This window comes from Dufourea novaeangliae, unplaced genomic scaffold (genome assembly GCF_001272555.1).
Source record: "Dufourea novaeangliae isolate 0120121106 unplaced genomic scaffold, ASM127255v1 scaffold8, whole genome shotgun sequence".
Lineage (NCBI taxonomy): Eukaryota > Metazoa > Arthropoda > Insecta > Hymenoptera > Halictidae > Dufourea > Dufourea novaeangliae.
In genome coordinates this window covers 8,387,158-8,404,856 of record NW_015373923.1, presented here as the reverse complement: position 1 = coordinate 8,404,856, position 17,699 = coordinate 8,387,158, and the positions used below count along the sequence as shown (strand labels likewise).

At 38.7% G+C, this 17,699-nt stretch overlaps 1 protein-coding gene across 1 annotated transcript; it reads right to left on the bottom strand.

Moving 5' to 3' along the window:
• Positions 1 to 9,294: 9,294 nt before the first annotated feature.
• Positions 9,295 to 11,802, bottom strand: LOC107194803 (proline-rich protein 4). The gene is made up of 2 exons (XM_015584506.1): positions 11,791 to 11,802; positions 9,295 to 10,374 (listed from the first exon to the last, which is right to left on the bottom strand). The coding sequence occupies exons 1-2, from the start codon at positions 11,800 to 11,802 to the stop codon at positions 9,295 to 9,297; spliced, it is 1,092 nt and encodes a 363-aa protein (XP_015439992.1).
• Positions 11,803 to 17,699: the final 5,897 nt, after the last annotated feature.

The window sequence follows — 17,699 nt, the reverse complement described above, 5'->3', positions numbered from 1 at the left end:
ACCGCCTTCAAATTCATTTAGCTTTCATATCTTCCAGACAGCACACAGACGGCTTAAGACGGCTTAATGACGGTTTAAAACCGCCTCAGACCTAAAATAGCCATAAAATGGGCGTCTTCGAGGCGTTGTGTGCTATCTGGGCGATTATTTGCTACATTCGATGTATTTATTTTCGATACCGAGTAGATATCGAAACAAAGGAATCGATTATTTGCTTGTATTTACTTGAATCGGTTTATCCCTACTTACAACAAGCATACGATCGGCACAACTTTTCAGAACGCCATTGCAACCGTTAGCCTATTAACCTTACTGTTATTCTTACTTACTCTTCACGTTTGCATCCCTTTGAATAAAATTATTTCAAATTTCGAAATGATTTGTTCTTGAGAAATGTAAACTACGCAAAAAGTAGACGTGAAATTTAAATACGTTAGACACCAGAAACAAATATTCAAAAATATAATACCTATCGAAATATAATATTTACTTCAGGTAATATAGGTATATATAATCGGGACTTTCGATTTTACTGTTTATCAATAAGGAATTACTAAGTGCACCAATAAGTATACTGTTTCTTGTGAAACTTTGTGTACTCTCCTCAAAATAATTCAAGTAGCCACCCTATTTTAACAATACCGCATTTAAACAGAAGATTGGAAAGGTACATAGTGGTCTCTCCCAGACTTCCCACAAGCCCCTAACGCCTCGGACCCTTTTTTTTGTATCATCCTGCATAAATGTCTCCGAGAGAGAATTCGAGTACAAAACTGAGGGCGCGTGAAAAGGGCCGCGGAAGGGTAGAGGGGGTAAGGTCGACGTCCAACAATCAGGAGGAAGACTCGATAGTGATACGGGGTTCAAGGAAGGAAACCCCGGCCAAGGGAAATGGAGTAGAAGGAGAACGAGGAGGAGGACTCTGTAATTAACTGCTACGAGTGAGAGAGAGGGAGGGAGACCGTCCGGGGATAGTCCCGTTTGAGTCCCTGAGAATCCCCCCGGGACCTGACCCGTCGTATCAGACGCCAAACACTCACTCCCGCGCCGTCGGGGTCTCGGCGTCGGCCAACCTCGAAGCCGCCACGTTCAAGTTTCGCTACGATAATTGCCTTCGCTTCACAGTCGCGCCCTCCGACACCCGCAGCATTGGATAAAAGGCTCCTCCTCCGCCACCTCTTCCTCCTCCCCCGCGAACGGGGTGAACGTCGGGGAACGGTTGCCGCAGGGGAAACTTGATAATGGGTTTCAGCCTCTGAATTTACGCGATTCCGATCTCCCCGTCACGGGAACTCCTAGATACTTCCCCTTCGGCGGAAGCTGCGCAGCGGTTTGGAGAACATTGTCCCCTCCTATCCCCTCGCCTATTCGAACGACGATACTTGCGGGGATATTTCGCTCGTATCGATCGACGAGAGGACGAGGAGATTATTTACACGGGTGTTTGATTGTTAAGAAGGGCACACGTAGTTCCATTTTTGACACTAGAATTACCAAACACGTTTAAATGAAGGATTACTGATTTACTGTTTTGTTATTATTGAAGTGGTAATGGGGCTTTTGACGGAATTTATGCTGGCTTTGAATTTACTACAGATTTTATTTTATGGTATGTTATACTAGATTGTCTTATACATTGTATATATTATTGTATTATACAATTCAATTTAGTATACATTCAATGCTGGTAGTTCTAGTGTCAACCCTATTAACGCCCAGCCCCTTAAATCGTTATATTAATATTATGAGACTATATATGTCGTGTCTTGTTATTTTTAAGTCGAAAATATCGATATTGAACAGACCTATTTTTTTTTATTTTTCGAATGAAAACTTGAATTTCTCAACTGAAAATGTGGAGATATATACATATATTATGAATCTATATATGTCGTGTCTTGTAATTTTTAAGTCGAAAATATCGATATTGAACAGACCTATTTGTTTTTATTTTTCGAACGAAAACTTGAATTTCTCAACTGAAAATGTGGAGATATATATATTATGAGATTATATATCTCGTGACTTCTTATTTTTAAGTCGAAAATATCGATGTTGAACAGACCTATTTATTTTTATTTTTCGAATGAAAACTTGAATTTCTCAACTGAAAATGTGGAGATCTAACCCAGCTTAGTGAAACTATGGTTCCTTGCTGAGAAAAGTTAGATATTAACCAGTGACAAAATTTAATGCACTTTTAAAATTAGCGTTGTACCAGTGCAATACTGGGAGTTAAAGGGTTAAATTACTAGCGACTGGCAGTTTGTCGGGTGTTTTTGTGGCGACCTCTTTCGAAGCAATTCGCAGCGAACTGATGCCTGGAAATCATTTCTATACAAGTTTCAGACACGTAGAATGCATTTCCGCAGGTATAGATAAGATTAACGTTACGTATTGTGTTCACCGTTTTTGAAAAATCTTCTAATTTACTGGTTGATCCAGAAGTGAACCAAATTTATTATCTAGATAAAGAGTTTCGACTAACGAATAAAAGATAAGAAAGCATTTCGCCAGTTTCAATTGATTAAACTTGGAAATTTCAATCTTTATAACAAAATAATACTTTCTTCTTAAATGGGTAGACACTTGACTTAATTTCATTAACTGTTCCAACATCAGGTTGACGATTTATAGATACTGCCGCTTCTCACGATGTATTATTCGAATGAAATTCTCCCCAACTCTGGATCGGTCAAACCTGCCATAAAATATTCGTTACGAGCTACTGTAGCCATTTGACAAAATGAAAACACACTCCCAAGAACGGATAACATTAATATCAACGAAGTAAGAGTGTATTTTCATAGGAATTTATTTCTGGGTTGCTGCTTGTAAACGTTCCGGCAAGCTCTTCCGGTGGCACGACGAATGGTGGCCATTTTGTAGACGTTTAAGTGCTGGAACGGACTTCTTGCGGGCTGAATAGTCGGCCGATAATTTGCGACGGGCGGACAGATTTTATTTGTCCTTCGTGGCGAGCACGTCGTGTGCCAGAACACGAACTAAATGCAGGCGCACGGCGATCGTTCCGCCGGCTCATAACGCGGCTGCTTTCACTGCAATTCACTCGAGAAACTACGGTCTGTGTTCACCGTCCGTCGAAATAAACGTGGAATCGTGGATAACTGTCGCCGCGGCGCGTACACGGACTGACAATCAAAAACACGTTTTCATGAAATCATTCCGCGTACGTGACGCTTTCGAAATGTAGAGAATAGGTTACAGCGACACTGGAAATGTGAAATAACAATTTAGTAACGAAAGAATTTGTCCTTCTGGAAGTAAAATTTTGTAAATCAATGGGCACATACTTGAATAAATTATTAAACTGCTATCAATTTTATAAATCTAGGTAGATTTTAACCCTGTGGAAAATGTAGATTTAACTTCTTATTATATTTTTATTGTTCTACTCGCTTATTGTTCTTGAAAGATAATTTTGTGGAGATGCCAATTTGCACAAATATCCGTGGTTTAATTAATAGAGTCGATGCATTATCTATGCCTCGTTGAAATATTTTGTTTCAGTATCTTTTTTTGCTGCAACCATCGAGGTACTAGAATGTATGCAAAAAGCATTCAATATTTATATTTGTATCATTTGAAGTCGATATAAATTCCGTCATTTTGAAAGACGATATAAATTCTCTATAAAACAACCAACACTTTCAACTTCTGGTATTTTATTAATCTAATATTAAATTGACCGGTCAAATTTTTGTAAAGTTAACCAACCAGCAATTGATTGCGTACCAGTGAATGACCATTAGGCAAAGAAATGTAAATTATAAATTGAAAATTATTAAATGTTTATAAATGGAGTGTAGTTACACTTTTAATATCCCATATTTTTAGTTTAGCGTATTAAGCAAACATTAATAAGTACAATTCCTATTCAAAATATTTCAGTACTGTAACAGTCATTTACCAGGCTTTCACACGTTTCGCACTTTATAAATAATTTTTTAAAAATTACGATAGGAATGAGTAATTATTTTTATAAAAATTTCTAGAAAAATAAATATAATTGCAATTTCCACAGCTGTTTTGTTGTTATAAATAAATACATTCAAGTCGTTCATAAATTCAACAATTCGGTCATTCACTGATTCGTTTACCCAACCTGAATATCCTGCGTCTGAAAATGTCCGAATACGTTTGGACTGTTTTTTCACCTGCCCATCACTACGCGTAGAATATTCACGAGGCTAAAGTGTAACAAACTCATTCTCGTTTTTGAATTCTTAAATACATCATCACCACGTTTAACTGACCACAATAGAGATGATATAACGTTTACTTACGAACGACGTATTAAAAATTGAATAATCGTTCATCCACGAGTCGCTCGTAACGCGTATAACGTGCATAAAGCTTAAAGCGGATTCCCGTCGGAGGGTCATTCGTTGAACAGCTCCCATTAACGGCCTTCATAAAAGCGTTTTAAAGGATCATCAGGTTCCCACGTAAGAGCTCGCCGCAGCTCGATCGAATCGGTGAAAGAGTAAGAAAATCGGTTCGGTGAGTAAAAGTGAACGAAACGGCGGTTCCCCGTAAGTGCAGCTCGAGCTTCGAGTCTGCACGGTAATAAAAGAAGACGAAGACGAAGAAGAAGAAAAAAAAAATAACGACGAAACTTTCCTCTTATTACCGAGGCGCCGATAGAAAACCGGAAGTACACGGGATCCCGATGCAGGAAGGGAGGCCACGATGGCTACGTACACGGCTATAATTCACGCATGGCGGTATCGTCGCGATTTTTCTTTTCTTTTCTTTTCATTTCTTTTTTTTCTTTTTTTTCACTTTCACGAAAGCCTTCGTTCACTCGGTTTAATAAGACGCGCACTTTCGTATTTCGTCGCGGTTATGTATCGTCGTAACTCGTAGGTAGTTCCCGTATCGCATAACTTTTTACATAACCGACGAAAGAAGAAAATGAACAACGGTTTGACATCGCCCGATGATGATAATTCGCTCGAGCGAATCGGTAGCTTTCGGTGCGTTTCGTCGTTCGATCGTGATCGAACCTCGTGTCCAAATAATGTACACAGTAAATCATGGATGAATGTTCGAAGGCTCTTAGGCACTGACAAGGAAAGATCCTCAGGTGTAACGCTGACTTTTTAACCCTGGAACGCCACCAAACGTGAAAATAAACATTAGAATGAAATATTCTCGTTACCTTTCCTATATTTTTTTTAACATAAATTACACTTTGCAGTTGTTATTTCCTAAGGTGTTTAAAAAAGAATTAAAGAAGAAAAGTTCGAAAATATTAAATAGTATTTGAAATATTAAGGTTTTGTTTTGGGTCGCCCGCGATCCCACAGTATTACTGACGCCAAAAAATGAAGGGTGTCGTTCTATGGTTAATGGAGTTCAGTACAGTGATAGAGTTTGGAATTCTGAAACCAATGATATTTGTTTCAGCCGCACATAACCACTAGTTTTTGAGATATTTAATGTTCAGTGCCGAGGAGCCTTTGAACACTCATCGAGAATTTACTGCACTTGTTTCCTATGTTTTATTGATTCTCATAGTTATCCCTAAAAGCAAATTACATTTAAAAAGCAAATAGTGTAAACGTATTAATGAATGAAAATTTAAGAAATTTTCTAACTATTAAAGTAGGATATTAACAAATATATAGCACATAAAAAGTAGATTTTTCATTATCCGTACCTGTTTATAAGGTATGAATGGACATTTCCCTTGAAAGAATTCGGAAAAACTAATTAATTAAATTAAAGAGGAATGAAATATTTCATGTTCCCTGCCGAGTAGCCTTCCAACACTCATCGATGATTTACTGTATCTTTAATTCCGAGAAAATCAGTAATATGGTTGCCAGAGTTGCAAATGAACTAGACCAAAGTGTGTACTCGCACAACTTTCAAAATAAACAACTGAAATGAAACGAAGTTCACTTCATATTTAACGAGAGTTTACATATCTTTATGCAAATACGTACGCAAGAGCCTTTTACTCCCTGTAACACGGACGCCGTCAGATTCAAACGAGATCCCGCGCGCCGCAACATGTGCGCGTCCGTGTAAAAGCCTGAGAGTGAAAGTGAATGCTTTCTTGAACACGTATCCACGGTACTTAATCGCGATCCTGTAACGATTAAGATTCTCTCGGAGATCGAAAGCGAGCCCCGGAAGCGGCCCCCGAGTCAGAATATTCATCTTTCATTTCGTTTTTTTTTTCTCCCTCCTTGGCACGCCTGGATCCGGTTCGCTTCCGGTGTCTCTCGATTTCTCGTGTTCTCTCTCTCTCTCTCTCTCTCTGTCGACTCGTTGGACCGCGACGCGAACGCGGAAACGGACGTTCATGGATCCTCCTCGATGGTTTTCGTGTTGTGCTTTTCTTTTTCCATTCGTTCGAGCGAAAGAGGCCGCGACGCGTTTACGTAACTCGTTACTCTCCTTTTTTCGACTCTCTTTTTCTTTCGCTGTTGCTATTTTTTTAGGGGGTGCTTTTGAAACCAGGCTTGGGTATTATTACAATTAAACTATTCGTTTAAACATTTTTATGTTTAACTATTGTTTTAACATTTTTTTATTGGCTCTATCCAATCTTTGAAAAACCAAGTTTACAGTGTCTTATAGTCACCATTTTGTTTTTCTCTTTTGTATTTTCCAGTTATAGTATATAAACTTGTTTACATTTTTTTTCTCTAGTATTACAATGAGAATTATTCCGTGAAATAAATAAATAAATATTTCAAAAAATGCATCAAGCTCTTATATTTTCAATTCTTAAAAGCAAAAATCGATCATCGAGCATTCACGAAGCATTTCGTACCGAATATTCGTGATACAAATGAATCGAACATTCTCGAACGATTCTTTATTCATCGAATTTATATTTTCTCTTGCCTAGGTTTCGAGAATTTTGAACCCCGAAAAAAGTACAAAGTTTGGAATTCTGGAAACTCGAAACCTTCTAGGGTTTCGAGGTTTTGACGTTTCGAGAAACTGACCCCTACCGTTTTCTTTTCTTTTTTCTTTCATGACACACGCGAAAATGCGTGGCGATTTTGTAACAGTGAAACTCCACGGCGGGTACGAGATTTCCGGCAGATTCACTCGAGAAAGCGTCAGCTCGTTAACGCGCGAAATCTTTTCAGGCGCGGTCGCTTTTAGCGGCCTGGCGAAAATTGTTGCGTCGTTGCGGGAGAAGTTTTGTCGGAAGATCGAACGAAGGAAATCTGAACGGGGCATCGAGTCTACCGTAATAGATGGGCATTATTTAGTGTTTTGATTGAGATAGGTCGATGAGTTTTTGAAAAAAGTGAAAGATTTAATAATTTCATGTTTCGATAAGATAAGCATTCGTGAAGACAGTAATAAAAAATTGATATATCATGGTTTTCGTTGTAAGTGGGATATTTTTGGATAGACTTCGTTAGAACTAGATTCGACAACTGGGTCAATTGTGACCCATAATAAGATTGCACAAATACGTATTATATTTAATATTGTATAAAAATATTCGGAAATATGTATAAACACACGAAGGAGAATGGTTTACTCTTTTTCATTTTATATTTCACTTTTTCGGAATTTTTTGATACACCATCATGAATTTTGTCTGTTTTATGACCTTCATTGCGGAAAAAAGACTATGGTTATTTTGACATGTCATATTTTCTAAGTGAAACTAAAATAGTGATAGTGTGTTAGACAGTATTTGCTTTCAGTATTTTGTAAACTGTTCGTTGACGGGTCGTCAGTGATTCGACCATAGGATGGTCAGTCATCTAAGCAGAAATGACACTAATTGCAAATACCATGTATATATTACATACACATATTAGTTTGTACATTTGCATCCAGGTATAGTGATATATATTCTTCTGTAAAAAGTTTCAATAACCGACGTTGATTATAAAAACTGTTTATACTGCTTCTATCAAGATTAGTTCTGTCACTTTTTAATTTACTTACGATGAATTTAATTTATTATAGTGTATTAGTACATAGTAATAAAAAAAGATTGAATGGCTGTACAGAGAAGTTTTATATTAAATTTCATAATCAAACACTTCTATTAACATACATTTTTATGTATGAAGTGTTCATGAACGTCTCAGTAACAAGTTACCTTTGACATACACATATCTTACAGCAATCTAAAAAAATTGTTATTCGATAATTAGTATGAGAATTGTTAATAGAACCTTACTCATCTTTGGTTCTTTGATACAGAATTTCTGTATCAATTTATTATTTCTATCGTTCTCATAGATGTTCACAGTAAATATACAGTAAATCCTTGATGATTGCTCGAATAGTCCTCGGCACTGAACATTAAATATTTCATGAACTAATGGCCATATGCGGCTGAAACAAGTATCATTGGCTTCAGAATTCCAAATTCCACACATCCAACCCCTCCTTGTCGCCGCCGAGGAGCCCTCGAACACTCATCCAGGATTTACTGTATTATTTTCCGAGGAGATAATCGTGAGGCAACGTTTCATGATAGACAAACATTTATTAAAAATCTTTGATACAAAAAAAAGAGATTCTGCTTCGCTCGGGATGTCTTAACTTAAATTAGGTACAAGTGTTTCTCGCCGACGCGTGATCGGAATCGCGCGACGTCGCTTTTGCTTCACGTCGGCCAGCGTTACGCGCGCGACAAAGATCGCCCGGGCAGCCGACGTGGACATTTTCTTTGGAACAGCAAGAACAATACACAACTAGGCGTATAGTGTTTACAAGAAATCGTGGCTGTCATACAAAAAGCATATCCTCTGAAAAAAAAAATATTTTTCAACGCGTACAACAGGTTCGAAACCTGAACGAAATCGACCCGAAATTTCGTGATTCTCGAAAGTGGACGGGATCAAATTTTCCGAACTAAATGATCAAAGTAAACTCGACCAAAATCCCCTTTCAATACCAAAATCATACACATAGAAATCCACTAAAACCCAATTGGCTCATCGAAAACACGCCCCCACCCAACTTCATTTATAACTACATTCAAGGCTAGCCACCAAGAACCTCTAAATACGCGTCGAGGGAACGTTACCCGCGAAACCACGACTCGATAAAACCGGGAGTCGTCCTTCAATACCGGTCCCGTTACTCCGAAACAATACAAACATACTCAGGATATACTTTTATCAACGATACTTCCTCGTACACGTGGGGGGGGGGGGGGGGGGGGAGGAGGGTGTTTAGATAGAAAAGGGAAAAGATTCATCGGAGATCCATCAGGCGCGCATAGCTCGACAGACAAAGAACCCGACCGATCACCTATCCCGCTGAACCCAGTCAACGGTGATGCGAGTAGTACCCGCCACCATCTTCGAGCCCACCGTACCCTTCGTAACCACCCCCACCACCACCACCACCACCGTTGCCACCATGATCGTCATGAATGTGTACAGGCACGGGTATCTTGACGGGTACAGGGACCTCTTTCTCAACCGCGTACGGTACTTCCTTCTCCACGATGTAGGGCTTGTCCACGGGTACTTTGACGGGATAGGGTACCGGTTTCGGTACCGAGACGGGTACAGGCTTGTGAACGGTGTACGGCTGGGGAACGGGTACCTTAACTGGCACCGCGTAAGGCTTCTCGACCGGTATCGGGTACGGTTTGTCGACGGGTACCTTCACCTCGTACGGTACCGGCTTGTCGTACGGCACCGGGTACGGTTTCGGCACTTGGACAGGATACGGTTTCGGCACGTGGACAGGATACGGTTTGTCGACGGGCACCTTGACCTCGTACGGTACCGGTTTCTCGACCGGATACGGTTGCGGCAACGGAACTTTGACCTTCACCGTGTACGGCACGTGTTTCTCGACGGTGTACGGTTGGGGTACTGGGACCTTCACCGGGACCGGCACGTGTTTCTCGACGGTGTACGGCTGCGGGACCAACACCTTCACCTCGTACGGCTTGTCCACTGGTACCTTGACTTCGTACGGCACCTTCTTCTCGACGGTGTACGGTTGAGGCACGTGGACTGGCACCTTCACGAACACCTTCACAGGATAGGGGACGTGTTTCTCGACGGTGTACGGCTGGGGTACGCCGACCTTCACCTCGTACGGCACATGCTTCTCGACAAGGTAGGGGACGTGTTTGGTGACCTCGTATGGTACCGGGACCTTTTTCACCACTGTGACGGTTTTCACGTGCTCGTGGTGGTCGTATGAACCACCGCCGCCGCCTCCACCTCCGCCGTAGTCACCCCCACCACCGCCTAGGTCACCGTAGCTACCGTGGAGACCCCGTTTCTCGGTCTTCTTCTCGGTGGACTCGGCCGACGAGTTCTTCTTAGACGATTTCGACTCGTCTGTGCAGCTCGACAGCGTGGCCAGCGCCACCAGGACGATGGCGATCTGAGGAGAAAACGGATGGGTGATGGTTAGAGTCTTGTTGGGCTTTCACTGGTTCTGAAATCGTGAGGTTGTCGCTTGGTGCGAGTTGAGGCTTTCGGTCGTGTGTTCTTTTGGAAAGATTGTGTAGCTTAGGCTTTCCTAGATGTTTGGTAGCTGTGATACTGCGTGTGTGTGTTTGGGTGGATGTGTGTTTTGTGGCGGTGGACAGGTAGCAAGTGGAGGTTTATCATTGGTCAGCTGAAGAAATTGGGAATTTTGTTTAAACGTTCAAAGCAGCGAGATTCTAATGTTTGTGAAACTTTAGGATTATCTTTTGTGAAAGGACGGAGATAATTGTACGGTTGGGAACTCATAAGGGAAGGACCCCAATTTTCCGATTCGGATTTTAATGGGGTTTTGTAAGATGATGTCTACAGGTTCCTAATGGTATATGTGAAATATTAGGTGGACACACTTGATAATTTTAAATGATATAAACAATCAAGTTACTGCAAAAAGTTTTGCTGGCACGTGATATCATTTTATACGCTTATAAATTATTCAGATTTTGATTAATTGTTATAATATATACAAGTAAATTTTATTTTCCAAATGAATTTTATAAACGATTGTTTAAGGAATAGAATGATAGATGAATCTAATTCAGCGGGTGTATTATTCAAAATCACGAAATGTGAACCTGATATAAAGGATTTGGCACCTAATGTATAACAGCAAAAATCTCATTAATAAACAATTGATATAGATTTTTATACGATAAAGTATACAACAAGTTACGAGTTCATCTTCATAAAAATCAATATTAATTCTCAAAATCATCTCAACAAAATTCTGCGATAATTAATTTTCTATCAAATGTTTCCCCTATTAAAAATTCCTAGGCGCGTCAGCAAAGTTTACAACTTACGAGTTCATCTTCATGAAAATCAATATTAATTCTCAAAATCATCTCAACAAAATTCTGCGATAACTAATTTTCTATTAAATGTTTCCCCTATTAAAAATTCCTAGGCGCGTCAGCAAAGTTTACAACTTACGAGTTCATCTTCATGAAAATCAATATTAATTCTCAAAATCATCTCAACAAAATTCTGCGATAACTAATTTTCTATTAAATGTTTCCCCTATTAAAAATCCCTAGGTGCGTCAGCAAAGTTTACGACACTTACGAGTTCATCTTCATGAAAATCAATATTAATTCTCAAAATCATCTCAATATAATTCCGCGATAATTAATTTTCTATTAAATGTTTCCCCTATTAAAAATTCCTAGGCACGTCAGCAACTCGATACATATCATTTATAAATTTTTCGCACGCGCACGTAAAAAGGTTCGCCACCACTGGCGTAGACGATCGTACAGATCCGACTGCGTGTCCTCTCAGTGTATACGTGTATGTATATGTATATGCTTACCTTAATGTTCATCGTTGAGTTCGCGTGTGTTTTGCGGTGGCTGAACCGCTTCGTTTTCCAGAGTGAGCCTTATATACACGGCGAGCATAATGGCTCTGCACTTTCGCTGCACCTCATCGTCCAGTATTACGCTTCTGCGTCTCGTTTTGCATTCGCAAAAACGTGCTCGCCGCGGACAACCGCCGTCCGGGGGATAACTCCGTGGCCTATCGGGAGACAGTACGGCGGTTCCGATCGACCGCGTTCGATCCATGGAAAATTGATCCGTCGAATGTGTTTAGGTTAACCCTGATCGGATGAATCCACCATGATCGAGGATCTAATATTGTTTCGTGATCGACTGGGTGAACGGGTCCTTTCGATCGTTGCTTCGAGGTGTTATGTGATCGTTGGGAAATCGAAATTGAACCGTTGGACGATCGACCTGTCAAAGATGAAGATGAAACTTGTAATGTGAAATGTAGGTATGATTGGTTTTATTAAGTGTATTAATAAATAATCCCCGATTTTTCTCCGAATAATGAGACAATATTTTGAAGGATAAAAATATCTTTCCGATTTTTTTATTAAAAGTGGCGTGGGATTACTAGAAAATTAATGAAGCAGTGCGAATTTTTGGCTAGTAGATATTGAGTGTGATTAAAAAGTAGTGAATTACTTATCGATACACTTACTAATATAAGACACAATTTGTGGACCATTTTCTGTTGTACTGTAGGAAGATGAAGTTTGTGTGTTGGGTATTGGAGGCAATGGTAGCGTCCAGGAAAGGGATTACGTAACGTCGTGTGATGAAGGAAGCGAAGGAAATGCATTGACACATGGGGATTGCACGCGTCACGCACTGACTTCGATGAAACTTTGTGGAGAGGTGGTCGACAGGTAGATTGTGGGTGCTGTAGAGTTATAGGTATAGGCACTCAATAGTGGTCGTTGTTTGCTTTATAAAATTGACAGTATTCTATTCGAAATGTGATTTTCTACTATAGAATAGTTAATTTCTTGAGGGATACTGGCACGTTTAGTTTTTCTTTCATTCAAGTAGTATTTTGAAACTATAATTGAATTTTTGAATTAGAATAATTGAATAATTGAATTAGGACATTCCTTAATAAAAAAGAATATTCTACCAAGTGATTGTCGTTAATATTTATAAATATATTTTAATTCAGTACGGACGAAGAATAAAAAAAGTATTCTTTCTGGTCTAAATAGATTCGTCCTTGAATAGGTTAAAATCTCTGGAGTATTAGAATAACCAAACACCTGATTCTAAGGAGAGACTAAAGTGGCGCTTTGATAGAATGATTTTGTATTTTGGCAAAGATTGGTAATTGGTTGATAATTGAGAGATCCAAGGATCGTTCGCTGCTCATATTAATTTATATTAATTATTTTGCTCATATTAATTATTTTTTTTTTTTTTAGAGTAACTAAGTAATTAATCAAAATAATAATTATGTATGACTAATTACGTATAATTGATCAAATCGTTTGCATCTTATTAATAAAAAATAATGACAGGTCTTGTTCTATACGCAGGAGAAAAAATAATTTGTTCCTCGATTATTGTAAGGCGAGCTTTGCATTCTTGTCTTTACGATTAATCTCGTTTCACGAAAATCCCCAAGCTCATCAGTTCGCGAGGATTATTAAATTCGACCCATTTCACTTCGAATTCCTGAAAAACCGTGCATCTAATGGGTTTTTGATTACGGCAACCTGTGCATCGCACGCGTCCTCTCTTTATTATATCGCGGACAGACCCGGCGTGAAGTAAATCGACGGAAGTGGACGTTCACGCAACCACGATTCGCGTACTTACGCGACGACGAACCCGCTATTTCCATCGCGAGTCCTTATTTCGACGCGAGTATCTGGAACGTGTGACGCTGTCGCGTCAGAATAACCGTTGTATTGTTCGTAACGTTACGTGTACTCCAAATAAATTCCTGTTTTCAAACTCCTCGTGTTCACAAAATATCGAACATGTTTGAAGCAGTTTGTTGGTAGACCCACTACTAGTAGCGGGGTATTGTAGGCTTCACAATCATTTAGCTGGCGATTTGAAACGTTTGATGTTCGAAATGTTTCAACAAACGATTTGAAATGTTTACACACGACCTTCAGTTAGGTCGTCTCGCCAAAATCAAATTCGACTTGGACCATTCAATCTTTTCGTGTTCACGAAAAAACAATCATGTTTGAAGCAGTATGTCCGCGGACCCATTACTAATATGTACTGGGGTATCTGAGGCTTCACAGTATTTATCGACTCGAAACGTTTCAACAAACTGTTTGAAGAGTTTACATACGACCTTCAAAATCAAACTCGGCTTGGACTGGTCAAACTTCTCACATTCACAAAAGACTAATCATGTTTGAAGCAGTTTGTCCACGGACCCGCTACCAGTACTGCGATATCTGAGGCTTCACAGTATTTATCGACTCGAAACGTTTCAACAAACTGTTTGAAGAGTTTACATATGATCTTCAAAATCAAACTCGGTTTGGACTGGTCAAATTTCTCACATTCACAAAAGACTAATCATGTTTGAAGCAGTTTGTCCACGGACCAGTACTGCGGTATCTGAGGCTTTACAGTCAATATTTATCGACTGGAAACGTTTCAACAAACCGTTTAAAAAGTTTACACACGACATGTTTGAAGCATGTTTGAAGCACTTTGTTTTACGGACCAGTACTGCGGTATCTGAGGCTTTACAGTCAATATTTATCGACTGGAAACGTTTCAACCAATCGTTTAAAAAAGTTTACACACGACATGTTTGAAGCATGTTTGAAGCACTTTGTTCGCGGACTCTCACCAGTCGTCAGGAGTGCCGCAGGCTCGTGGTCGCGTTTTCTGTTTGCATGCGTGTGCTCGCTCGTTAATCCGTATAACCATCGTGGAAGCTTATCTCCCCGATAGCGTTAATTCGAAGCCCGGTCGCGGTTTCGCGCAAACCGTATCGATATCCGCGAAGGACGGCCATTAGGCGCGTGTAATTGCCGCAGAAATCCAAGTAAAGCTCGGCCAGCCGCGGGCTCGCATGCGGAATACCTAATGCCGTATGTTAATACGGTCGCATGCGGCAACGCCATTTCGATCCTACAGTCCGATAGAACCGACGATTTTTTAACGATTAATCGTGTTGCACCGGCATCCCGCTGGCTCCCGTATCACCGCGGACGCTTGTTATACGCGCGACCTCTCTCCCCCGCTCAAGTAAGGGCAATTTTCAATAAATATCGCGGACTCACCTTGCTTCATTTCCTTTTCTTTTCTTCTCGTTTCTCAGGTCGAGGGCACGTATTTGTCTGTTTCAGTTGATTAATTTAACTCTGGTGCAGTCGGATCGAATCAGTTTTGATCCAAACATAGAGTTTAATTTTTCATTATATTTTTTTATCAGAGACACTTGTTAATTAATTCGATACCAGTAGTTTACATGTATATGGTGTCTCTGGTCTAGGTTAGTGCAATCTGACAGGAGGTGGGTCTCTGAGAAACAAGTCGAAATGAAGAAGAAATTTTTTCCTCGCTTGGAAATTGGATCGAGTGTAGACGTGTATATTGGTGACTAAGTAGAAACGGAATGTGATGAACAGACGCGTTAACCAATGTCCTATACAATTATCATGTGTTATCCAGTAAGTTTTCAAAACACAGGATCGTAGGACAAAATTTTAGTGAATATTTTCGATTTGTTTTTGCATGTAGATAACCTCGTGCCCCGGTTGTACTACCTTGTGTATATAACGATCAAGTGATCTGTAGGTATTTATAATTCGATACAGTTTTATCGCCCTATTACATTTTGTAAAACAACAAAGTCTTTGATTCTGTGATAGCAATAAATGGAGGACAGGAAATAGAACATTATGAGAGTCTTTTGGAAAGTATAAAATAAAAATATTCACGCAGGAATAAGAAGAAAATAGAAAATTATTCGTCGTTGAGTTATTTATAAAAATTATTATACATAGTTTTTACATTTTCTACATCTATAGCTTTTCACTTCCGTGTGGAATTCATAAAAGCTTCACGCTGCATCTCCTGAATTCCGACGAAGATACCTGTCGCGATTGCTATCGGTGATTCATAACACGAGGATTATCGTTTGTTGTTTGTAGATATGCACACATAGTTCGCGTGTTAATTACGCAGTACAATGTAACGAGAAAGTTTTCCATCCTTCTTCGTCGGTTTTCAACGATTTTTTTCCATTCAACTTTGTCGAGGACGATTTTGAAGCTGGCCTTTTTATTAGACGTTAGCTATTTCATTTCAAACGATCATTATAGAACACTTTCTTTAACGAATGAAACTTATTTTTATAAATTAGAATTAGATGAATAATAATTAGATCGCGGATATTTACGCGAATATCAAATTTTAAAAGACTGTAATTTTTCTTTCATTCTCTGGTAACAATTCGTCCACTTTTTGTGACTCTTTGCTACTAATTTATCATGCTTACCAAAAATTTAATTTCTTGTATACAAAATTAAGTGAGTTTTGTTTTATTTATACGTATCCACAGCTTCGTTCGATACGCATTATCGTTTAACTAAATATGCAAATGGAAAATGCGGGAACACAGTTCGTCCACGTAATTTTTTGTTATATTTACTAATTACTGTGTTTACTCTATGGACATCGTAGAATGTTGCAACAACAAAGGAGAGGGCGCGAAACTTCGCGTGACGTATCACGATTCCTCGTTTCGTCATAAATCACCTAGTTAAATTACCATATTATATAGCTTCATTTGTTGATAATAAATGTCACGTTACTCATTTCTGTTTGTTTTAGTCTAATTAGTCCATCGACAATAAATCCTGTGCAGATTGCATTTTATTCGCGTGGAGTAGGTTAAAGTTTGTGAGATCTGAATGTGAAAGTGAGAGAAAACAATTACGACTTCAGTTTTATTTTAATTTTTGAATTTCAACTTCCACTATTCAGCCAATGAACAAGTTAGATTTTAATCCTGTTAGTGCAAAATAGAAATACAGTTGGTCTCCACGATTTAAAATAGATCTGCTTTGAATTTACTTCCTTCATTTTCGATTCTATTCATGTGAACTGAAAAATTCAAACTTTATTTCAATGAGAGAACAGTTTGTATGTATTGTCCCGGCACAATTGTTTATTTAGATATCAAGCTAAAAAAAAAAAAATAATAGCAGCTCATTAAAGACAAATTTCATTTCTGATACGATTCTCTTACTTCGAATTGTTAAAAAATATCATAAAATATGAACGATATTTTTGTAATTTTGGTAGGAACGATAGAGAGACATAAATATTATTAAATAATTCTCTGCTTGTTTAATTGCTTAATTGTTCACTTCGGGTTTCGAATGACTTAAAAAATAATGTAATTCGATCTTATTCTTCATTTGAAAACTGTACATAAAAGAGGCCATGTAAGTGTCATATAATGTTTGACAAATTTTTCCCCCAGAAATACGATGAATATGTCAAGACCAATATGTATCAGAAAATAGGATCGAAATGCCCCGTTAAAATTTATTTTTGTAAATGTAAACAGTAAGTTTCTTTTACACACTTTTTTGATAAATATTGGTTTGGTCATTACAAAATTGAATAATTATGCAGATTAGTGGCTTTTTCTCAAATGTACTCTATTTCACTGCGGTTTTCTTTATATAGCTTTATTTTATCACTAAAACAAAAAATCAAGCGGGAAGTTCAAAAAACTAATGTACTTTTGTCATTTTTGTTTAAAAACCAGTGGAAAATTATTCGGAATCATCCACTCAAAACCGATTTCAATGACCTTTCGATATATTATAGCATTAACACCGGTTGGTTTCCGAAATATTAGTAGTTAAAATTGAGAAAAGCCGCGAAACTGTATAATTAACCAAAATTATTT